This window comes from Pristiophorus japonicus, chromosome 2 (genome assembly GCF_044704955.1).
Source record: "Pristiophorus japonicus isolate sPriJap1 chromosome 2, sPriJap1.hap1, whole genome shotgun sequence".
Lineage (NCBI taxonomy): Eukaryota > Metazoa > Chordata > Chondrichthyes > Pristiophoridae > Pristiophorus > Pristiophorus japonicus.
This window is the reverse complement of record NC_091978.1, coordinates 84,362,952-84,388,570: the sequence shown is the minus strand read 5'-3', so window position 1 is coordinate 84,388,570 and position 25,619 is coordinate 84,362,952. Positions and strand designations below refer to the sequence as shown.

The window sequence follows — 25,619 nt, the reverse complement described above, 5'->3', positions numbered from 1 at the left end:
AAGATAAATACACCAACGAAGCTATTCCCTTTAACATGATTCCATGTCATTTTCTATCATTCTGTGCCAAAGTTCAACACATTGTTTAGTTACTTAGGATGGTTCATATATCATTAAGCTTTGCTTCTTAGCTTCTCTCCATTTTAAGACCGATTTGTAAGCAAGTTTTAAATACAATCTGTCAATAGGTGATATAATACAATCCCTGCCGTCAGGTGGAGGAGCTCCCGACTCCTCACAACCTCCTAATACTGGACCATTTTGTGTGTCAGATCAATTCATTACCTTCAGTATCCACTTCAGTGACCATCTGTCTGTCTACTTCCACTTTGGTGACATCTTTATCCCCATACAATACTCTACCCCCTTACACCTCCCACATTCTCCCCTCTATAAAGCTAAGTTCATCCACGTGTAGCGAGTTGGTCTTACCGCAGCAGAAGGGTCCACAGCCAGATAGGGAATGGAAGACCAGCAGGAAGAGTAGTGCAAGGAAGGTAGTGCAGGGGTCCCCTGTGGTCATCCCCCTGCAAAACAGATACACTGCTTTGAGTACTGTTGGGGGGGATGACTCATCAGGGGAGGGCAGCAGCAGCCAAGTTCATGGCACCGTGGCTGGCTCTGTTGCACAGAAGGACAGGAAAAAGAGTGGGAGAGCGATAGTGATAGGGGATTCAATGGTGAGGGGAATAGATAGGCATTTCTGCGGCCGCAACAGAGACTCCAGGATGGTATGTTGCCTCCCTGGTGCAAGGGTCAAGGATGTCTCGGAGCGGGTGCAGGACATTCTGAAAAGGGAGGGAGAACAGCCAGTTGTCGTGGTGCACATTGGTACCAACAACATAGGTAAAAAAGGGATGAGGTCCTACGAAACGAATTTAAGGAGATAGGAGCTAAATTAAAAAGTAGGACCTCAAAAGTAGTAATCTCGGGATTGCTACCAGTGCCACGTGCTAGTCAGAGTAGGAATCGCAGGGTAGCGCAGATGAATACGTGGCTTGAGCAGTGGTGCAGCAGGGAGGGATTCAAATTCCTGGGGCATTGGAACCGGTTCTGGGGGAGGTGGGACCAGTACAAACCAGACGGTCTGCACCTGGGCAGGACTTGAACTAATGTCCTAGGGGGTGTGTTTGCTAGTGCTGTTGGGGAGGAGTTAAACTAATATGGCAGGGGGATGGGAACCAATGCAGGGAGACAGAGGGAGACAAAAAGGAGACAAAAGCAAAAGACAGAAAGGAGATGAGGAAAAGTGGAGGGCAGAGAAACCCAAGGCAAAGAACAAAAAGGGCCACTGTACAGCAAAATTCTAAAAGGACAAAGGGTGTTAAAAAAACAAGCCTGAAGGCTTTGTGTCTTAATGCAAGGAGTATCCGCAATAAGGTGGATGAATTAACTGTGCAAATAGATGTTAACAAATATGATGTGATTGGGATTACGGAGACGTGGCTCCAGGATGATCAGGGCTGGGAACTCAACATCCAGGGGTATTCAACATTCAGGAAGGATAGAATAAAAGGAAAAGGAGGTGGGGTAGCATTGCTGGTTAAAGAGGAGATTAATGCAATAGTTAGGAAGGACATTAGCTTGGATGATGTGGAATCTATATGGGTAGAGCTGCAGAACACCAAAGGGCAAAAAACATTAGTGGGAGTTGTGTACAGACCTCCAAACAGTAGTAGTGATGTTGGGGAGGGTGTCAAACAGGAAATTAGGGGTGCATGCAATAAAGGTGCAGCAGTTATAATGGGTGACTTTAATATGCACATAGATTGGGCGAGCCAAACTGGAAGCAATACGGTGGAGGAGGATTTCCTGGAGTGCATAAGGGATGGTTTTCTAGACCAATATGTCGAGGAACCAACTAGGGGGGAGGCCATCTTAGACTGGGTGTTGTGTAATGAGAGAGGATTAATTAGCAATCTCATTGTGCGAGGCCCCTTGGGGAAGAGTGACCATAATATGGTGGAATTCTGCATTAGGATGGAGAATGAAACAGTTAATTCAGAGACCATGGTCCAGAACTTAAAGAAGGGTAACTTTGAAGGTATGAGGCGTGAATTGGCTAGGATAGATTGGCGAATGATACTTAAGGGGTTGACTGTGGATGGGCAATGGCAGACATTTAGAGACCGCATGGATGAACTACAACAATTGTACATTCCTGTCTGGCGTAAAAATAAAAAAGGGAAGGTGGCTCAACCGTGGCTATCAAGGGAAATCAGGGATAGTATTAAAGCCAAGGAAGTGGCATACAAATTGGCCAGAAATAGTAGTGAACCCGGGGAGTGGGAGAAATTTAGAACTCAGCAGAGGAGGACAAAGGGTTTGATTAGGGCAGGGAAAATGGAGTACGAGAAGAAGCTTGCAGGGAACATTAAGGCGGATTGCAAAAGTTTCTATAGGTATGTAAAGAGAAAAAGGTTAGTAAAGACAAACGTAGGTCCCCTGCAGTCAGAATCAGGGGAAGTCATAACGGGGAACAAAGAAATGGCAGACCAATTGAACAAGTACTTTGGTTCAGTATTCACTAAGGAGGACACAAACAACCTTCCGGATATAAAAAGGGGTCAGAGGGTCTAGTAAGGAGGAGGAACTGAGGGAAATCTTTATTAGTCGGGAAATTGTGTTGGGGAAATTGATGGGATTGAAGACCGATAAATTCCCAGGGCCTGATGGACTGCATCCCAGAGTACTTAAGGAGGTGGCCTTGGAAATAGTGGATGCATTGACAGTCATTTTCCAACATTCCATTGACTCTGGATCAGTTCCTATGGAGTGGAGGGTAGCCAATGTAACCCCACTTTTTAAAAAAGGAGGGAGAGAGAAAACAGGGAATTATAGACCGGTCAGCCTGACCTCAGTAGTGGGTAAAATGATGGAATCAATTATTAAGGATGTCATAGCAGCGCATTTGGAAAATGGTGACATGATAGGTCCAAGTCAGCATGGATTTGTGAAAGGGAAATCATGCTTGACAAACCTTCTGGAATTTTTTGAAGATGTTTCCAGTAAAGTGGACAAGGGAGAACTAGTTGATGTGGTATATTTGGACTTTCAGAAGGCTTTCGACAAGGTCCCACACAAGAGATTAATGTGCAAAGTTAAAGCACATGGGATTGGGGGTAGTGTGCTGACGTGGATTGAGAACTGGTTGTCAGACAGGAAGCAAAGAGTAGGAGTAAATGGGTACTTTTCAGAATGGCAGGCAGTGACTAGTGGGGTACTGCAAGGTTCTGTGCTGGGGCCCCAGCTGTTTACATTGTACATTAATGATTTAGACGAGGGGATTAAATGTAGTATCTCCAAATTTGCGGATGACACGAAATTGGGTGGCAGTGTGAGCTGCGAGGAGGATGCTATGAGGTTGCAGAGTGACTTGGATAGGTTAGGTGAGTGGGCAAATGCATGGCAGATGAAGTATAATGTGGATAAATGTGAGGTTATCCACTTCGGTGGTAAAAACAGAGAGACAGACTATTATCTGAATGGTGACAGATTAGGAAAAGGGGAGGTGCAACGAGACCTGGGTGTCATAGTACATCAGTCATTGAAGGTTGGCATACAGGTACAGCAGGCGGTGAAGAAAGCAAATGGCATGTTGGCCTTCATAGCGAGGGGATGTGAGTACAGGGGCAAGGAGGTGTTGCTACAGTTGTACAGGGCCTTGGTGAGGCCACACCTGGAGTATTGTGTACAGTTTTGGTCTCCTAACTTGAGGAAGGACTTTCTTGCTATTGAGGGAGTGCAGCGAAGATTCACCAGACTGATTCCCGGGATGGTGGGACTGACCTATCAAGAAAGACTGGATCAGCTGGGCTTGTATTCACTGGAGTTCAGAAGAATGAGAGGGGACCTCATAGAAATGTTTAAAATTCTGACGGGTTTAGACAGGTTAGATGCAGGAAGAATGTTCCCAATGTTGGGGAAGTCCAGAACCAGGGGTCACAGTCTAAGGATAAGGGGTAAGCCATTTAGGACCGAGATGAGGAGAAACTTCTTCACCCAGAGAGTGGTGAACCTGTGGAATTCTCTACCACAGAAAGTAGTTGAGGCCAATTCACTAAATATATTCAAAAGGGAGTTAGATGAAGTCCTTACTACTCGGGGGATCAAGGGGTATGGCGAGAAAGCAGGAAGGGGGTACTGAAGTGCATGTTCAGCCATGAACTCATTGAATGGCGGTGCAGGCTAGAAGGGCTGAATGGCCTACTCCTGCACCTATTTTCTATGTTTCTATGTTTCTAAAACTCGACTGCCTATTTTCCTAACTTGCACTGTGTACCGTTCACCCATTACCCCTGTGCTCACTAACCTACATTAGCTTCCGGTTAACACAGAACATAAGAAATAGGAGCAGGAGTAGGCCATTGGCCCCTCGAACCTGCTCCGCCATTTAATAAGATCATGGCTGATCTGATCCTGGGCTCAGCTCCCCATAATCCTTATCGTTCAAAAATCTGTCTATCTCCACCTTAAATATATTCAATGACCCAGCCACCATCGCTCTCTGGAGCAGAGAATTCCATAGATTTACAACCCTGAGAGAAGAAATTTCTCCTCATCTTAGTTCTAAATGGGTGACCCCATATTCTTAAACTTAATTGTTGTAGGGCGCTTCTGAAGGCAAAGGCACCTGCAGGACATATGTATGTAAGTGTGTTGAAAATGGCTGCTAGATATAAAATGGCTGCCAGAGATTTTGCAAAGCATCAGGGTAACTCAACTGGCTGATCTGGCCACATTCCTAGGTATCTGGTACAACTGTGTTTCTCACACAGGCACATACAATTAAGTCCCAATCAGCACATTCCAAAACCCAGACCAGATATCTCTGCTCAATGGTACAGAATGAAACTCTGTAATTGTATTAAGATAAGAAAGCTAGGCTCAGGCAGAACCCAAGGACAGTGGAGATAAGAGGGTCTGGAGAACATCACGAGGGCATGAGATGATCACCCAGTCCCCTGGTGACTGGGGGGACCAACTCCATTGGTCCAGAGGAATCGATTTGTAATCTATACTCATTATGATTGGATTGTGTCCAGCTGAAGTAGGCTGTGTAACTGTAGCAAACTGTTGTAAAACATATAAGTATCGATGAATTCCTTCGTTCAGTGGAGAGAAGTGCCTGGAGTAACCCAGAGGCTTCCTCCCCGCCGACGTAATAAAGACAGTTTTGAAATTGGAACCGACCCAGTGTGGCGAGTGATTCTTCCAGGAAAACATTTGTGCTAACACCCCCTCGTTGTAGTTTCCCCCACAAGTTGAAACATCCTCTCTGCATCTACCTTGTCAAGACCCTTCAGTATCTTACATGTTTCGGGATAAGGGGTAAGCCATTTAGGACCGAGATGAGGAGAAACTTCTTCACCCAGAGAGTGGTGAACCTGTGGAATTCTCTACCACAGAAAGTTGTTGAGGCCAATTCACTAAATATATTCAAAAAGGAGTTAGATGTAGTCCTTACTACTAGGGGGATCAAGGGGTATGGCGAGAAAGCAGGAATGGGGTACTGAAGCTGCATGTTCAGCCATGAGCTCATTGAATGGCGGTGCAGGCTCGAAGGGCCGAATAGCTTACTCCTACACCTATTTTCTATGTTTCTATGTTTCAATAAGATCACCTCTCATTCTTCTAAACTCCAATTATAGGCCCAACCTGCTCAACCTTTCTTCATAAATCAACCTCTTCTTTTGAGGAATCAATCTAATCAACCTTCTTTGAACTACTTCCAATGCAACGGCTACCACACGTTAAAAAAATCCATGCACAGACATCTTCCACCCTTAAATATGCAGTTCAGGACCTGGAATATTAGGTCCTTCATTGAAACATAGAAACATAGAAACATAGAAAATAGGTGCAGGAGCAGGCCATTCAGCCCTTCTAGCCTGCACCACCATTCAATGAGTTCATGGCTGAACATGAAACTTCAGTACCCCCTTCCTGCTTTCACGCCATACCCCTTGATCCCCCGAGTAGTAAGGACTTGATCTAACTCCCTTTTGAATATATTTAGTGAATTGGCCTCAACTACTTCCTGGGGTAGAGAATTCCACAGGTTCACCACTCTCTGGGTGAAGAAGTTTCTCCTTATCTCGGTCCTAAATGGCTTACTCCTTATCCTTTCGACTGTGACCCCTGGTTCTGGACATCCCCAACATTGGGAACATTCTTCCTGCATCCAACCTGTCCAAACCCGTCAGAATTTTAAACGTTTCTATGAGGTCCCCTCTCATTCTTCTGAACTCCAGTGAATACAAGCCCAGTTGATCCAGTCTTTCTTGATAGGTCAGTCCCACCATCCCGGGAATCAGTCTGGTGAATCTTCGCTGCACTCCCTCAATAGCAAGAATGTCCTTCCTCAAGTTAGGAGACCAAAACTGTACACAATACTCCAGGTGTGGCCTCACCAAGGCCCTGTACAACTGTAGCAACACCTCCCTGCCCATATACTCAAATCCCCTCGCTATGAAGGCCAACATGCCATTTGCTTTCTTAACCGCCTGCTGTACCTGCATGCCAACCTTCAATGACTGATGTACCATGACACCCAGGTCTCGTTGCACCTTCCCTTTTCCTAATCTGTCACCATTCAGATAATAGTCTGTCTCTCTGTTTTTACCACCAAAGTGGATAACCTCACATTTATCCACATTATACTTCATCTGCCACGCATTTGCCCACTCACCTAACCTATCCAAGTCACTCTGTAGCCTCATAGCATCCTCCTCGCAGCTCACACTGCCACCCAACTTAGTGTCATCCGCAAATTTGGAGATACTACATTTAATCCCCTCGTCTAAATCATTAATGTACAATGTAAACAGCTGGGGCCCCAGCACAGAACCCTGCGGTACCCCACTAGTCACTGCCTGCCATTCCGAAAAGTACCCATTTACTCCTACTCTTTGCTTCCTGTCTGACAACCAGTTCTCAATCCACGTCAGCACACTACCCCCAATCCCATGTGCTTTAACTTTGCACATTAATCTCCTGTGTGGGACCTTGTCGAAAGCTTTCTGAAAGTCCAAATATACCACATCAACTGGTACTCCTTTGTCCACTTTATTGGAAACATCCTCAAAAAATTCCAGAAGATTTGTCAAGCATGATCTCCCTTTCACAAATCCATGCTGACTTGGACCTATCATGTCACCATTTTCCAAATGCGCTGCTATGACATCCTTAATAATTGATTCCATCATTTTACCCACTACTGAGGTCAGGCTGACCGGTCTATAATTCCCTGCTTTCTCTCTCCCTCCTTTTTTAAAAAGTGGGGTTACATTGGCTACCCTCCACTCCATAGGAACTGATCCAGAGTCAATGGAATGTTGGAAAATGACTGTCAATGCATCCGCTATTTCCAAGGCCACCTCCTTAAGTACTCTGGGATGCAGTCCATCAGGCCCTGGGGATTTATCGGCCTTCAATCCCATCAATTTCCCCAACACAATTTCCTGACTAATAAAGATTTCCCTCAGTTCCCCCTCCTTACTAGACCCTCTGACCACTTTTATATCCGGAAGGTTGTTTGTGTCCTCCTTAGTGAATACTGAACCAAAGTACTTGTTCAATTGGTCTGCCATTTCTTTGTTCCCCGTTATGACTTCCCCTGATTCTGACTGCAGGGGACCTACGTTTGTCTTTACTAACCTTTTTCTCTTACTAACCTATAGAAACTTTTGCAATCCGCCTTAATGTTCCCTGCAAGCTTCTTCTCGTACTCCATTTTCCCTGCCCTAATCAAACCCTTTGTCCTTCTCTGCTGAGTTCTAAATTTCTCCCAGTCCCCAGGTTCGCTGCTATTTCTGGCCAATGTGTATGCCATTTCCTTGGCTTTAATACTATCCCTGATTTCCCTTGATAGCCACGGTTGAGCCACCTTCCCTTTTTTATTTTTACGCCAGACAGGAATGTACAATTGTTGTAATTCATCCATGCGGTCTCTAAATGTCTGCCATTGCCCATCCACAGTCAACCCCTTAAGTATCATTAGCCAATCTATCTTAGCCAATTCATGCCTCATACCTTCAAAGTTACCCTTCTTTAAGTTCTGGACCATGGTCTCTGAATTAACTGTTTCATTCTCCATCCTAATGCAGAATTCCACCATATTATGGTCACTCTTCCCCAAGGGGCCTCGCACAATGAGATTGCTAATTAATCCTCTCTCATTACACAACACCCAGTCTAAGATGGCCTCCCCCCTAGTTGGTTCCTCGACATATTGGTCTAGAAAACCATCCCTTATGCACTCCAGGAAATCCTCCTCCACCGTATTGCTTCCAGTTTGGCTAGCCCAATCTATGTGCATATTAAAGTCACCCATTATAACTGCTGCACCTTTATTGCATGCACTCCTAATTTCCTGTTTGATGCCCTCCCCAACTACTACTGTTTGGAGGTCTGTACACAACTCCCACTAACGATTTTTGCCCTTTAGTGTTCTGCAGCTCTACCCATATAGATTCCACATCATCCAAGCTAATGTCTTTCCTAACTATTGCATTAATCTCCTCTTTAACCAGCAATGCTACCCCACCTCCTTTTCCTTTTATTCTATCCTTCCTGAATGTTGAATACCCCTGGATGTTGAGTTCCCAGCCCTGATCATCCTGGAGCCACGTCTCTGTAATCCCAATCACATCATATTTGTTAACATCTATTTGCACAGTTAATTCATCCACCTTATTGCGGATACTCCTTGCATTAAGACACAAAGCCTTCAGGCTTGCTTTTTTAACACCCTTTGTCCTTCTAGAATTTTGCTGTACAGTGGCCCTTTTTGTTCTTTGCCTTGGGTTTCTCTGCCCTCCACTTTTCCTCATCTCCTTTCTGTCTTTTGCTTTTGCCTCATTTTTGTCTCCCTCTGTCTCCCTGCATAGGTTCCCATCCCCCTGCCATATTAGTTTAACTCCTCCCCAACAGCACTAGCAAACACTCCCCCTAGGACATTGGTTCCGGTCCTGCCCAGGTGCAGACCGTCCGGTTTGTACTGGTCCCACCTCCCCCAGAACCGGTTCCAATGCCCCAAGAATTTGAATCCCTCCCTGCTGCACCACTGCTCAAGCCATGTATTCATCTGCGCTATCCTACGATTCCTACTCTGACTAGCACGTGGCACTGGTAGCAATCCCGAGATTACTACTTTTGAGGTCCTACTTTTTAATTTAGCTCCTAGCTCCTTAAATTCTTTTCGTAGGACCTCATCCCTTTTTTTACCTATGTCGTTGATACCAATGTGCACCACGACAACTGGCTGTTCTCCCTCCCATTTCAGAATGTCCTGCACCCGCTCCGAGACATCCTTGACCCTTGCACCAGGGAGGCAACATACCATCCTGGAGTCTCGGTTGCGTCCGCAGAAACGCCTATCTATTCCCCTCACCATCGAATCCCCTATCACTATCGCGCTCCCACTCTTTTTCCTGCCCTCCTTTGCAGCAGAGCCACCTACGGTGCCATGAACTTGGCTGCTGCTGCCCTCCCCTGATGAGTCATCCTCCCCAACAGTACTCAAAGCAGTGTATCTGTTTTGCAGGGGGATGACCACAGGGGACCCCTGCACTATCTTTCTTGCACTGCTCTTCCTGCTGGTCTTCCATTCCCTATCTGGCTGTGGACCCTTCTCCTGCGGTAAGACCAACTCACTACACGTGATACTCACATCATTCTCAGCATCGTGGATGCTCCAGAGTGAATCCACCCTCAGCTCCAATTCCGCAACGCGGACCGTCAAGAGCTCGAGGCGGATACACTTCCCACACACGTAGCGCCCAGGGACACCGGAAGTGTCCCCGAGTTCCCACATGGTACAGGAGGAGCATATCACATGGCCGAGCTCTCCTGCCATGCCTTAACCTTAGATACACTTAAATTGGTAATAACAATGTTACAGTTCACTTACTGATATAAAAAAGAAAAGAAAAGCTACTCACCAATCACCAGCCAATCACTTACCCCATTGGCTGTGACGTCACTTTTTGATTACTTTCTACTTCTATTTTGCTTTCTCTCCCACTGTAGCTGCCTTTTGATAGGCTGCTCCCGCGTCTCACCAACTGCTGCTGGCTCTCAATCTCCCGCTGGGCCTTTGATAGGTCGCTCCCCTCTCACCAACTGCCGCTGGCTCTCGATCTCCCACTGGGCCTTTTATAGGTCGCTCCCGCGAAACACCTGTGAACTCATCCCTTTTTGGCGTGGAAGCAAGTCATCCTCGATATGAGGGACCGCCGATGATGATGATCCCTCCTTAAATAAGGAGACCAAAACTGTACGCAGTCATCATCATATCATATTATAGGCAGTCCCTCAAAAATGGAGAAAGACTTGCTTCCACTCTAAAAGTGAGTTCTCAGGTGACTGCACAGTCCAATATGGGAATTACAGTCTCTGTCACAGGTGGGACAGACTGTCGTTGAAGAAAAAGGTGGGTGGGGAGTCTGATTTTCCGCAAGCTCCTGCTGCTGCCTGCACTTGTTTTCTGCATGCTCTCGGTGACGAGACTCGAGGTGCTCAGTGCCCCCCCCGATGCTCTTCCTCCACTTAGAGTGGTCTTTGGCCAGGGAGTCCCAGGTGTCAGTGGGGATGTTGCACTTTATCAAAGAGACTTTGAGGATGTCCTTGAAACATTTCCTTTGCCCATCAGGAGATCGCCTGCCATGCAGGAGTTCCAAGTGGAGCATTTGCTTTGGGAGTCTTGCATCAGGCATGTGGACAATGTGGCCCGCCCAACGGAGCTGGTTGAGTGTGGTCAGTGCTTCGGTGCTGGGGATGTTGGCCTGATCAAGAACACGGATATTGGTGCGTCTATCCTCCCAGGGGATTTGCAGGATCTTGCGGAGACATTGTTGGTAGTATTTCTCCAGCAATTTGAGGTATCTACTGTATATGGTCCAAGTCTCTGAGCTATACAGGAGGGCAGGTATCGCTACAGCCCTGTAAACCATAAACTTGGTGCAAGATTTGAGGACCTGATCTTCAAACATTCTCTTCCTCAGGTGACCGAAGGCTGCGCTGGCGTACTGGAGGCGATGTTAGACCTTGTCGTTGATGTCTGCCCTTGCTGATAATGGGCTCCCGAGGTATGGAAAGTGGTCCACTTTGTCCAAGGCCGCGGCGTGGATTTTGATGACCGGGATGGCAATGCTGTGTGGCGGGGTCAGGTTGGTGGAGGACCTTTAGCTTACGGATGTTTAGTGTAAGGCCTATGCTTTCGTATGCCTCGGTGAAGATGTTGACGATGGCTTGGAGTTCAGCCTCTGAATGTGCGCAGACGCAAGCGTCGTCCGCGTACTGTAGTTCGACGACAGAGGATGGGATGGTCTTGGATCTAGCCTGGAGGCAACGAAGGTTGAACAGGTTCCCACTGGTTCTACAGTTTAGTTCTACTCCAGCGGGGAGCTTGTCGAGAGTGAGTTAGAGCATTGCAGCGAGGAAGATTGAGAAGAGGGTTGACGCGATGACGCAGCCCTGCTTGACCCAGGTCCGGACATGAATTGGGTCTGTGGATCCGTTGGTCAGGATCACAGCTTGCATGTCGTCATGGAGCAGGCGGAGGAGGGTGACAAACTTTTGGGGGCGAAATGAAAGAGGACGCTCCATAATCCCTCGCAGTTAACAGTGTCAAAGGCCTTTTTGAGGTCAAAGGCAGCCATGTAAAAGGGTTGGTGCTGTTCCCTGCATTTCCCTTGCAGTTGTCGCGCTGTTAAGATCATGTTCGTTGTACCCCGTAGCGAACAGAATCTGTATTGTGACTCCGGGAGGAGCTCCTCAGCCAAGGAGAGAAGACGGTTGAAGAGGATTTTAGTGATGTATGCAGTACTCTAGGTGTGGCTTCACTAATACCCTGTACAGTTGTAGCAGTACTTCCCTGCTTTTATTCTCCATCACCTTTGCAATAAAGGTCAACATTCCAGTTACCTTCCTGATTACTTGCTGTACCTTCATACTAACTTTTTGTGTTTCATGCACAAGGACCCCTAGGTCCCTCTGTACTGCAGCTTTTTGTAATCTCGCTCCATTTAAATAGTAATTTGCTTTTTTATTTTTGCTGCCAACCTCACACTTTCCCAGAGTTAAGCAACACCTCGATTTTAAAATTCTCATCCAGATTGTCAAATCCCTTCATGGATTTGCCCCTTCCTATCTGTAATCTCGTCCAGCCCCCAACCCTCCGAGATATCTGCACTCCTCTAATTCTGCTCTCTTAAGCATCCCCGATTTTAATTGCTCCACCATTGGGCTTTAAACTAAAAAATGGAGGCGGGGGGGGGGGGGACGGGGGACGGACGGACATCAGAAGAGGGTAAATTTAGAAAGTTAAGGAGAAAGGACAAGTAATAGTGCAGGGTTGCGAGATGGGTAACGATAGCCAGAGTGTGACAGGAAGGGACAGAGCGAACAAACATAAGAGTTCACCAACAAATAGGGTCAGAGTAGGGAAAAATAGTAATGGTAAAAAGACAAAATTAAAGGCACTTTATCTGAATGCACACAGCATTCGTAACAAGATAGATGAATTGATGGCACAAATAAAAATAAATGGGTATGATCTGATAGCCATTACAGAGACGTGGTTGCAAGGTTACCAAGGCTGGGAACTGAATATTCAGGGGTAGTTGACATTTTGGAAGGATGGGCAAAAAGGAAAAGGCGGATTAACTTTGTTAATAAAAGATGACATCAGTACAGTAGTGAGAAATTATCTTGGTTCAGAAGATCAAGATGTAGAATCAGTTTGGGTGGAGATAAGAAATAGCAAGGGAAAGAAGTCACCGGTGGGAATAGTCTATAAGCCTCCTAACAGTAGCTACACTGTTGGACAGAGTATAAATCAAGAAATAATGGAGGCATGCAAGAGAGGTACTGCAATAATCGTGGGTGACTTTAATCTTCATATGGATTGGACAAATCAAATTGGCAAAGGTAGCCTTGAGGACGAGTTTATAGAGTATATTCGGGACAGTTTCTTGGAACAATACATTGTGGAACCAACCAGGGAACAGGCTATTTTAGATCTGGTAATGTGTAATGAGGCAGGATTAATGAATGATCTCATAGTTAAGGATCCTTTAGGGAAGAGTGATCATAACAGGATATAGAATTTCACATTCAGTTTGAGGGTGAAGCACTTGGGTCTGAAACTAGTGTCTTAAACCTAAATAAAAGGCAACTACAAAGGTATGAAGACAGAATTGGCTAAAGTGGACTGGACTGGAAAAATAGATTAAAAGGTCAGACCCTAGATAAGCAGTGGCAGACATTTAAGGAGATATTCTATAATTCTCAACATAGAGTCTTTCTTTCTCAATGGAATCTATCTATGAAAAGAATGAACCATCCGTGATTAACTAAGGAAGTTAAGGATGATATCAAATTGAAAGAAAAGGCATACAATGTTGCGACAATTAGTGGCAGGCTAGAAGATTGGGAACATTTTAGAAACCAACAAAGGATGACTAAAAAAATAAGAGGGGAAAAAATATAGATTGAGAAGAAACTAGCAAGAAATATAAAAACAGACAGTAAGAGCTTCTACAAGTTATATAAAAATGAAGAGAGAGTAGCTAAAGTAAATGTTGGTCCCTTGGAGGATGAGACTGGGGAATTAATAATGGGAAAGAAGGAAATGGCAGAGACTTTGAACAAATATTTTGTATCTGTCTTCACGGTAGAAGACACTAAAAACATCCCAATAATAGTAGAAAATCAGGGGGTAAAAGGAAATTAAAACAATTATCACTAGAGAAAAAGTACTAGGCAAACTAATGGGATTAAAGGTGGACACGTCCCCTGGACCTGATGGCGTGCATCCTTGAGTCTTAGAAGAGGTGGCTGCAGAGATAACGGATGCATTGGCGCGGTGAGGCTGTGTCCTTCTAAATTGGAGGGATGGCTACCGTTAGTGTTAAATGCACTGCCCCACCCCCTCTTGGGTGCCAGGTCACTGACCCGGCCTGGTGGCCCAGTGGACCGAATTGTAAAAATTGCACAGGGTTTCCCCTTTAAGTGAAAGGGAGAGCCATGGTGACACGGTACAGTGATGACTGACAGCAGCAGCCACTCCGCCCCCCCACCAATCTTCCGTCCCTCTAGTGCGTTCACCACCGCATATACGCCCCCATTATGACTGACTTCTAGTCCACTGGGAAAAAAAGTCAAAGAGCGGAATTTTGCATCCACTGCGGCAGTGAAAACACTAGAAATGGGGTGCATGCGCCCCACCAACGGTGGACAGTTTCGGCCCCAAAGAATCTGCAAAGGGATATAGATAGGTTAAGTGAGTGGGCAAAACTTTATCAGATGGGAGTATAATGTTCGAAAAGGTGAGGTTATCCACTTTGGTAGGAAGAATAGAAAAACAAAATAGAATTTAAATGGAGACTACAGAATGTTGCTTTAGAGGGGGATCTGGGTGTTCTCGTACACGAAACATAAAAAGTTAGCACGCAGGTATAGCAAGTAATTAGGAAGGTAAATGGAATATTGGCCTTTATTGCAAGGGGGATGGTGTATGAAAGTAGGGAAGTCTTGCTACAACTGTACAGGGCATTGGAGAGACCACACCTGTGTACAATTCTGGTTTCCTTATTTAAGGAGGGATATACTTGCATTGGAGGCAGCTCAGAGAAGGTTCACTAGGTTGATTTCTGGGATGAAGGGCTGTCTTACGAGGTAAGGTTGAGCAGGTTTGACCTGTACTTATAGGAGTTAAGAAGAATGAGAGGATATACATAACATTTTGAGGGGGCTTGACAGGGTAGATGCTGAGAGGATGTTTCCCCTCGTGGGGGAATCTCGAACTAGGGGGCATAGTTACAGATGAAGGGGTCACCCATTTAAGGTGGAGATGAGAAGGAACAACTTCTCTCAGAGGGTCGTGAATCTTTGGAATTCTCTATTCCAGAGAGCTGAGTCATTAAATATATTCAAGGCTGAGATAGACAGATTCTTGAACTATGGGGAGCGGGCAGGAAAGTGGAGTTGAGGCCAAGATCAGATCAGCCATGATCTTATTGAATGGCGGAGCAGGTTAGAGGGGCCGTATAGCCTACACCTACTATTTCTTATGTGCTTACCCTCAGAGATATCTGCGCTCCTCTAATTCTGACCTTTTGAGCATCCCTGATTTTACTTGCTCCACCATTGGTGGCTGCATCTTCAGTCGCCAAGGCCCTAAGATCTATAATTCCCTTCCTAAACCTCTCCGCCTCTCTTTCCTCCTTTCAGACACTCAAAACCTACCTCGTTCATCTGCCTTAATCTCTCCTTATGTGGCTCGGAGTCAAATTCTGTTTTAAATGCTCCTGTGAAGTGCCTTGGGATGTTTTACTATGTTAAAGGCACTAGATAAATACAAGTTGTTGTTCTGGAAATGTAGCTGTTTAGCCTTGAAGGGACAGGTCTTGGAAGTATATAAAATAGCATAGAAAAGATAAATCCAGAGCAAGGTCAGCCAATAATTTGGCTACTTATATAATAATTGGAACCTTACAACATGAGAAATATTGCATCAAGAAAGGATTCTACTCTTCTGGATCCAATTCTTGCACTGTGATGCAACCAATATGCTGGCTACTAGCTCACGCACACACACACTGATATACACAAACACCCACACATTCATCTCTAATGTAAGACAGGTTGTGCATTCTCACAGGACTGTAAAGTTCAATTTTCACAAAGAATGTTTCCCCACTCACAGGACCTGGGTTGATGATCTCTTGATTTCCTTTGGGTATTGTTTTTCTTCAGCTAGCTGGATACAACTTGTTTCAAGCTTTTTTGCCACTTTTTCCCTTCATAGGCATCATGTTCCCATGTGTCAGTTTAGATGCTACATATTCTTTAAGATTGGTCTTTCTTCAATCCTTATGGAGTTATTTTGGTGAAGGAGTAAAAACTGACACGAAATGGGTGCTGTGCTAATAAGACACAACTGTTTGAAAGGAGTCCACCTCTTTCTGTCCCTCTCACCTGCAGGAGTTGGTGCTGCTTGCCTGGCCTCATGTCCTCCTCCCATTCCACCGGCAGGCCAAGAGGGACACCTAGCAAGATGCCGATGACCAAGCACTCCCTTTCTCTGGTGATTCCTTTTAGGAATCCAATTAAAAAAAAGAGTTGCACAGCACTTAATCTTTTTAGAAACATAGAAAAATAGGTGCAGGAGTAGGCCATTCAGCCCTTCGAGCCTGCACCACCATTCAATAAGACCATGGCTGATCATTCACCTCAGTACCCCTTTCCTGCTTTCTCTCCATACCTCTTGATCTCTTTAGCCGTAAGGGCCATATCCAACTCCCTCTTGAATATATCTAACGAAGTGGCATCAACAACTCTCTGCGGAAGAGAATTCCACAGATTAACAACTCTGAGTGAAGAAGTTTCTCCTCATCAGTCCTAAATGGCTTACCTCTTATCCTTAGACTGTGACCCCTGGTTCTGGACTCCTCCAACAGCGGGAACATTCTTCCTGCATCTAACCTGTCCAGTCCAGATCCCCTCTCATTCTTCTAAACTCCAGTGAATACAGGCCCAGTCGATCCAGTCTCTCCTCATATGTCAGTCCTGCCATTCCAGGAATCAGTCTGGTGAACTCCCTCAATAGCAAAAACGTCCTTCCTCAGATTAGGAGACCAAAACTGAACATAATATTCCAGGTGAGGCCTCATCAAGGCCTTGCACAGCTGCAGCAAGACCTCCCTGCTCCTATACTCAAATCCCCTAGCTATGAAGGCCAACATGCTATTTGCCTTTGGTGAGCTCCTCAGATAATTTCTGGAATAAATGTTGGTAGAGTGTTCAAGTCTTGGCAAAGTGTCCCAGAAAGTCCCTTGATAGGTTTCAAAAGTCCTCTTCAAACCTCCAGCAGCAAGTGAAGAGCGATGGCGATATACCTTTAAGCAGCGCTTGAAATCCTCCGCAATGACTAGTTTACTCCCAATCAGATAGTTGCTGTTAGGAGAGGGTGTTAGGTCAAGCGCTGGCCACCAAAATGCCATGCCGCCTCCTTAATGAATGCTAGCAGGCAATTTAAGTGGCAAACAGCTGCTTAACGATCCTCCGGGCAGCCATTCCTAGCATGTGCTTCAACTCCTTTATCAAGATGGCATCTTGCGCTAAACGTGGACTAAACTGGCATTCCAGCTCAAGACCCCATCTTGGCCACCTCGTAGGCTCTTTATCGCCCAAAGTATGCGGGAAAATCGCCCCTTATATCTTTTGAATTGACCACTACACAAGTGTTTACCGAGCTCCAGCTCACCGTAGAATACCTTCTTTGGTAGTCTAGTATCAATCTAGGCGACCAGCTCACCTTAGGTGCGCCTCTATGCTTATTATATTTGCTCTTCTGAGGACATATGTATCTGAAATCCTGTGCTAACGAGTTGGAAATAAATTGAGTCTTCTAATGTGACAACTGCAGGTGGTCCAGCTATCACACATGCAGCAAGATTGTTGTAACTATTTATTGCCTCGTAGACCTTAAGTTTTGGTTCCAGTTTTTTTTTAAGGGCACAGTCATCAGCAAACAAGAACTCCTATTCAAGTTCTTCAGAACACATGTGCATGCCCACATACATATGACCACACACATATATACATACATATACACCTCAACATGCGGCCCTTTCTGGTATTGCAGCCTTTCAACAAGATTATTTCTATTGATACTATTCTATTCATACTAAGGCACAAAGGGATAAAAGTATCAAAAGTTAATCAGATAGTGTGTGTGCGTATTAATTTTAGCATTTAAATTAAGTCACAATATAGCTTGAAACCATCTTCTTCGGTCTGCAGGCAAATTTCCATGTATAGTGATACTGCTTTTGTTACATCCAAGAAACTGTTTGGTTCATAAATAAAATAGGACTTCAAATGGTGCAATATATTCTGAATAATGTAATTTAATTTTATTCATTCTGCACTCTGCATAGATGTGCACATAGTGCCTGCATAGATAGGAACAATCATGAAAAACTGTAAACATAATACTGAGCTTTTTTCCCCACTTCTTCCTAAACACTGCTAACATCAACAATCAAAATCCTATTAAGCGAGTTAGGCATTTACTTATCAGGAATTCATAGCAAAATATCAGTAAATATTTTCTTTTCACAATTTCTTGTAAGTCTTGCATTATTGACATAGAACACTTTTAAAAACAATGGTTATTATCGCTAAATTCTCTTATGAATAGTAGCAGTAACCCCAAGATGCCAATAGAGAAAATCACAAAGGTTATCATCTTAACATGTTTTTGATACGGATAACATGAACGACGCGATTTTCCCTTTCATTGTTACTCTATCCCAGAATCTGAAAAGCTAATTGTTTCCCCATCGTTAACAGCTGCCTGTCATTTTTGCAAAAATATAAGTTTTGAAGATTCACAGCCATTTGTTTCTTGTTCTAAAAACATCCCATTTCATAGCTTCTAAGCATTGTGTGATGAACTTGTGTATTTTTTACTGTGAGGACAAAATACCTCCCAGTAAGCCACAAAATGATGTTCTGTTCAAGAAAATGGAAATTACATTATCAGCTGTCTTTATTTTTTGAGTGAAAGCTTTCTCCACACCAAACTGTCACACAACCATCCCTGTTCTGTTAGGGATGTATATTTTGCAAATAGTTGTTTATTTATATTGTTTTATGGTTATTGTCAGTGCTTTTGGGAAAAAGAAATGACATATCTGTCTTGAAGAGGAGGAAGTAGTTACTGTAGATCAGTGTCAAAAATGTAATGGCATGAGTTCCCTTGTTGACAACTTGAATTTATTTCTACTGGATGTAGATGATGCTTCCATTCAAAGAATTAAGACAGCCTAAAAAGGTAGGCAACCTAACTTTACTGTTAAGTTATTTAAAATAACAAGCCATGCATTATACAGAAAATGACTGTCTAATATGGTTGTAAACCTATTAACATTTGTATTCTATACAAAAATGTATTCATTTAATAGAGGTTAACAATTAAACAATTTAGATGGGACTAATTACAATGAGCGAAGATAGAAAATGGTTTTTGATTTTAATTTTCTATTTGCTTAATGGAAACTTTAAAAATGAAGTGGAGTTATCATAATTGACACACTTATAATAAATGATACAATTAACAGAAAATAATCTGACAAATAGTGTGATTCCAAGAATGTAAACCTATATACACATCTCAAAATGCCTCTAGATGGCGGAAATCCTATGTGGTTTTGCAGTGCAATTTTTCATAATTGTGCAAATATTAAAATGTACCATCTGTGTGGCACTTCACTAAGCACATATTAAACAGATGGAAGTTCAATGAAGGATACAACAAAATATTTACAATACTGCTGATTACTGGTCTTCTGTAATGATGCATACGTTTATAAAGAAATATGTATGAAAGGCAATTTAATCAGTGACATTTAAATGTTATTCTGCATTCCAGATAGACAGAAAATTACAGAAAGTTGAAAAGAATTACACTACCAACTCCAAAAGTCTCTTTCTTATTATACTAGTAGAGACTAATTTTGGCAAGATAGGTATCGAGAGGGACACCATCAGTACATTTGTGTTGCTTCTTACCTGAACATATGACATGCATCAAAAACAAAGTTCAAGGTTATAAAGAGAATATTGACAGCCTACTATTAGCCTGAATCTAGCAGCAGTAGGTGTGACGCAAGTGTGAAAGGTTTCCACTGAACAGTATGCTCAAGAGATGGAGTCAAAATAAGATTCACTTTGGCACCAATTTTGTAATATAGACCGAGAAAAACACAAATATTAACCTGGAAGTTCCACTGCCAATTGCAAGGAAATGGAAAACAATCTTGTAAGCTGCAGCATTCTGAAGTCAGGTTGAGAGATCAGTACATCAAATATCAGTTACAGCAACCTGACTATAGTTTCAAATGGCAAAATAACTGATGTTGGGGGTCACGACATGAATTAATTAATATTTATTTGTCTGTTAATTAAAAACAAAAGTACATGACTGGTCAGGAGCCTCTTAACAAATTCAAATGTGATGCTTAAACAAAGGGGACTACAGTGGGATGAAAGCAAAGTTGGCTAAAGTAGACTGGGAACACAGACTAAACGGTGGCACAATTGAGGAACAGTGGAGGACTTTTAAGGAGCTCTTTCATAGTGCTCAACAAAAATATATTCCAGTGAAAAAGAAGGGCGGTAAGAGAAGGGATAACCAGCCGTGGATAACCAAGGAAATAAAGGAGAGTATCAAATTAAAAACCAATGCGTATACATTGGCCAAGGTTAGTGGGAAACTAGAAGATTGGGAAAATTTTAAACAACAGCAAAGAATGACTAAGAAAGCAAAAAGAAAGTAAAGATAGATTACAAAAGTAAACATGCGCAAAACATAAAAACGGATAGTAAAATGGAAAAGAGTGACTAAAGTAAATGTTGGTCCCTTAGAAGATGAGATGGAGGATTTAATAATGGGAAATGTGGAAATGGCTGAGACCTTAAACAATTATTTTACTTCGGTCTACATAGTAGAAGACACAAAAACCATGCCACAAATTGCTGGTCACAGGAATGTGGGAAGGGAGGACCTTGAGATAATCACTGTCACTAGGGGGGGGGGGGGGGGGGAAAAGAGTGCTGGACAGGCTAATGGGATTCAAGGTAGACAAGTCCCCTGATGAAATGCATCCCAGGGTATTAAAAGAGATGGCGGAAGTTATAGCAGAGGCATTCGTTATAATCTACCAAAATTCTCTGGACTCTGGGGAGGTACCAGCAGATTGGAAAGCAGCTAATGTAACGCCTCTGTTTAAAAAAGGGGGTAGACAAAAGGCAGGTAACTATAGGCCAGTTAGTTTAACATCTGTAGTGGGGAAAATGCTTGAAGCTATCATTAAGGAAGAAATAGCGGGACATCTAGATAGGAACAGTGCAATCAAGCAGACGCAACATGGATTCATGAAGGGGAAATCATGTTTAACTAATTTACTGGAATTCTTTGAGGATATAACGAGCATTGTACCGATGGATGTGGTGTATTTAGATTTCCAAAAGGCATTCGATAAGGTTCTACACAAAAGGTTACTGCAGAAGATAAAGGTACGCGGAGTCAGAAGAAATGTATTAGCATGGATCGAGAATTGGCAGGCTAACAGAAAGCAGGGAGTCGGGATAAATGGGTCCTTTTCGGGTTGGAAATCGGTGGTTAGTGCTGTGCCACAAGGATCGGTGCTGGGACCACAACTGTTTACGATATACATAGATGACCTGGAAGAGGGGACAGAGTGTAGCGTAACAAAATTTGCAGATGACACAAAGATTAGTGGGAAAGCGGCTTGTGTAGAGGACACAGAGAGGCTGCAAAGAGATTTAGATAGGTTAAGCGAATGGGCTAAGGTTTGGCAGATGGAATACAATGTCGGAAAATGTGAGGTCATCCACCTTGGAGAAAAAAAAACAGTAAAAGGGATTATTATTTGAATGGGGAGAAATTATAACATGCTGCAGTGCAGAGGGACCTGGGGGTCCTTGTGCATGAATCCCAAAAAGTTAGTTTGCAGGTAATCAGGAAGGCGAATGGAATGTTGGCCTTCATTGAGAGAGGGATGGAGTACAAAAGCAGGAAGGTCCTGCTGCAACTGTACAGGGTATTGGTGAGGCCGCACCTGGAGTACTGCATGCAGTTTTGGTCACCTTACTTAAGGAAGGATATACTAGCTTTGGAGGGGGTACAGAGACGATTCACTAGGCTGATTCCGGAGATGAGGGTAGATGATAGATTGAGTAGACTGGGTCTTTACTCGTTGGAGTTCAGAAGGATGAGGGGTGATCTTATAGAAACATTTAAAATCATGAAAGGGATAGACAATATAGAGGCAGAGAGGTTGTTTCCACTGGTCGGGGAGACTAGAACTAGGGGGCACAGCCTCAAAATACGGGGGAGCCAATTTAAAACCGAGTTGAGAAGGAATTTCTTCTCCCAGAGGGTTGTGAATCTGTGGAATTCTCTGCCCAAGGAAGCAGTTGAGGCTAGCTCATTGAATGTATTCAAATCACAGATAGATAAGATTTTTAACCAATAAGGGAATTAAGGGTTACGGGGAGCGGGCGGGTAAGTGGAGCCGAGTTCACGGCCAGATCAGCCATGATCTTGTTGAATGGCGGAGCAGGCTCGAGGGGCTAGATGGCCTACTCCTGTTCCTAATTCTTATGTTCTATGTTGTGTAAAGTGAAAACAAATTTATTTAAAAAAAACTACAGTGATTAAACCTGAAATGACATGGAGAGCCTTCGAGAGTCATTAGGATCCACTTCAGACTATTGGTGGGTGTCTCAGGGACATGGGACAGTTCTATTCGTTTGACTAGATAATCTTCCAACACATTATAAACATCAATAAAGATACTACTAAGAAGCACAGAATTGAAAAAAAAGTCAACATTTTATTGTTAAAATGATTAGCTTTGTTTTGGCATCTGGATTCATTTATATTAGCTAATGAAGGAAGCAAAGGAAAATTCTACAGTCCTGTCTGGCTGATCAACTTCTCTTTTCCAGTAACATTTTTTGAGGCAATTGTAGGTTAGAGGTAAAAAGAAATATGTTGTAAAGTTTGCTATTGTTCATTAGTTAGGGTCCTATAAAAAAAGTACAATTTTATGGCTTGTTTAACTGAAAGATAAAAGATAACCTTTAGTTCAACTCAATGTTGTCCTTCGGATGCTTAAAGGCTCTGCATTGTCACACTAATTGTTTTATCTGTTTGTGCAATGTCTGCAAAACCCAGCATGCTTCATCTTCACCTGACCTGCCCTGCCTCTTGTGACAGCGGTGTAAACAGAACAGCTCATATATTCTGGTATGAGTGGGCATGCATGGAACTGCTGGGTCAGAAACTATAATAAACAGTCCAGCATCCTAGAAGTACCATATATTCTGGAATGCCATCGGTATTCTTCTTGCACTGGACTATTTAGTGTAGTTCGCCACATTTTTAAGTAAGAAAGTGACGTGGGAGCTTCAAGTCCAATTGAAATCCTATTGAGGAGGATGACAAAGAAAATGATAACATGACAGATATCATTTACATAACACTTCATTTAGACTTCAAACTCTGATGTAAAATTGGAACAAAACTTAAAAGGAACTGTGGACTCAGTAACTATTTACGTTGTAACAGTTCCAATAAAATAATTCATCATAACACTGGATTTTCTATTATTTTCAGTGGTGTTTGCAAATCATGCATTTGCATCATGATGTACGTCATGATAACATTCATGCCCCACCTTTTTATGTGCTTGCAGGCAGCCCAGACAGTGTTGTATTCTTCATCTTCACCTGACCTGCTTCTTGTGACAGCAGTGTAATCAGAGCAGCTCAGCCGACGACACTGGCAATACCCAGAGGGAAAACTGCATTGGAGTTGCTCTGAATATCAGCATAAAAATTAAGAAATCATTTTTTTTGTAGTACTTCCGATTTGGGATACATTCTTGCTAGTAACCGGGCTGGTCTGACTCTTCTGAGGTCCAGCTAGCTGCAGACTAGCCTTTTTCTTTGTAGTCTGAAGCTTATTTTTGTTCTTAAAGGCTTGGTTAGGGTCCAGCTTGTTAATGAAAGTCATATCTTCATCTGCTACAAGATTGGCAGTGTAGGCAACAGGCTTGTACATATTAAACCATTGCTGAAAATAAAGACAACACTTTATGAAATTAAATTTGGCTTGCCACAAAATGTTATGGAAAAATAAGGAAAATTTTTCGAAGGGAAAGTTGAAACAAAATATTTGTAAGGTACTAAGGCCCATGTTCTATTCATCAACAGCCATGATTGTTTAAAATGTAGCACAATATTTTCATGCTGACGAATCAGAATGATTGACCCGATTTGAGAATTCATGGCAAGATGTTGCAGCAGTGCGTCAGAATTCCAGAGAAGTCAAAGAATAAAGCAGCATTCCATAACACAGCAGAGTGCTGCAGCCATTTATTCCAAGTAGATTTTTTTAGATTATTTGGATTCTAGTTAATTTAAGGATATCTTCTTTTGTGACAAAATGCTACCAAAAAGGAAAATTATTGAACAAAGTGCTGATTCTTGATGGGCACACAAATTATATGCGACACAAACAAATACGTTTTCAAGACAAGTGCAAAACTCTTCTCCAAAGTAATGGTTTAGAATGCCTCTTTTCTAAATTTACGAAAATGGCTCAATAAGAGCATCACAGCAAGAGTTTAGTATTACAGACTTTAGTATTACAGACCAGCACTATTTTGTTCATCTATAAAGAAATATTTCCTAATGCTACAGTATATTAATATAAGATTGTACTTCCTACCTTAGCCTGAGGACTAATACCATATTTTGTTAATGCATACTGCCACTGGGGTAGTCCTAGGTGAATGAGCATAAGCCGATAGTAGGCCGTGAATGAGTCTGTTAGAAAATGCCAGTAAAGTGCTCTGTCCAAGAACCAGATTGCAGCATGTGTAGATACAACTCCTGTGGAGGAAAAATGTATGCATAAAGGATCAGAAAGACATTGGGTATAATTTTTTTTCGGTTTTTTAAATATACGTTAAATAGTAACCAATTCAAATGTTAAATTAGGGAGAAGAGAAAATATAAAATTGAATAGCTATAAATGTTAAAAATTCCCATAACTTTACATCTGCAGTCACTATTACCTTAGTTGCTTGCAGATACATTTTTAGACTGAAGGGAGGAGCTGGAGCGGCCTGCACATAGGTCAGGGGCCGCCACGCTGTGAGGAAACACCAGCTGCAGGTACAGGATAGAGGGAGGAGCTAGCCTCTACAGGGAGCAGCACGGGAAGAGAAGGCCTCCCCAACGGAATCTGGGGTGCTTCCGGGACCACCACGTAATTTTGTAAAACTTCTCTGGTCGGGGACAATCTCATTGATATTAATTGAGGAAAAAAAAACAAACACAATAACACCAAATAAAAAACACACCTCACATAATTAAAATGGATGTGGTGTATTTGGACTATCAAAAGGCTTTTAACAAGGTCCCACACAAGAGATTAGTGTGCAAAATTAAGGCACATGGGATTGGGGGTAATGTTTTGAAGTGGATACAGAACTGGTTGGCAGACAGGAAGCAAAGAGTGGGAATAAACGGATCCTTTTCAGAATGGTAGGCAGTGACTAGTGGGGTACTGCAAGGTTCAGTGCTGGGACCCCAGCTATTTACAATATATATTAATGATTTAGACGAAGGAATTGAGTGTAATATCTCCAGGTTTGCAGATGACACTAAGCTGGGTGGCAGTGTGAGCTGTGAGGAGGATGCTAAGAGGCTGCATGGTGACTTGGACAGGTTAGGTGAGTGGGCAAATGCATGGCAGATGCAGTATCATGTGGATAAGTGTGAGGTTATCCACTTTGGTGGCAAAAACAGGAAGGCAGATTATCTGAATGGTGACAGATTAGTAAAAAGGGAGGTGCAACGAGACCTGGGTGTCATGGTACATCAGTCATTGAAAGTAGGCATGCAGGTACAGCAGGTAGTTAAGAAAGCAAATGGTATGTTGGCCTTCATAGCGAGAGGATGAGAGTATAGGAGCAGAGGGGTCTTGCTGCAGTTGCACAGGGCCTTGG

General features: G+C 43.2%; 1 protein-coding gene across 1 annotated transcript in view; it reads right to left on the bottom strand.

Annotated features, from left to right (window-relative positions):
• Positions 1 to 21,990: 21,990 nt before the first annotated feature.
• The window catches only part of tpgs2 (tubulin polyglutamylase complex subunit 2), a 71,777-nt gene continuing 68,148 nt past the window's right edge, over positions 21,991 to 25,619 (bottom strand). Inside the window, exons 6-7 of the mRNA XM_070862470.1 lie at positions 24,335 to 24,498; positions 21,991 to 23,677 (exon numbers count right to left, since the gene is read on the bottom strand). Coding sequence (XP_070718571.1) covers positions 23,441 to 23,677; positions 24,335 to 24,498 — 401 coding nt within the window. The 3' untranslated portion in view covers positions 21,991 to 23,440. The remainder of the gene's footprint in view (positions 23,678 to 24,334; positions 24,499 to 25,619) is intronic.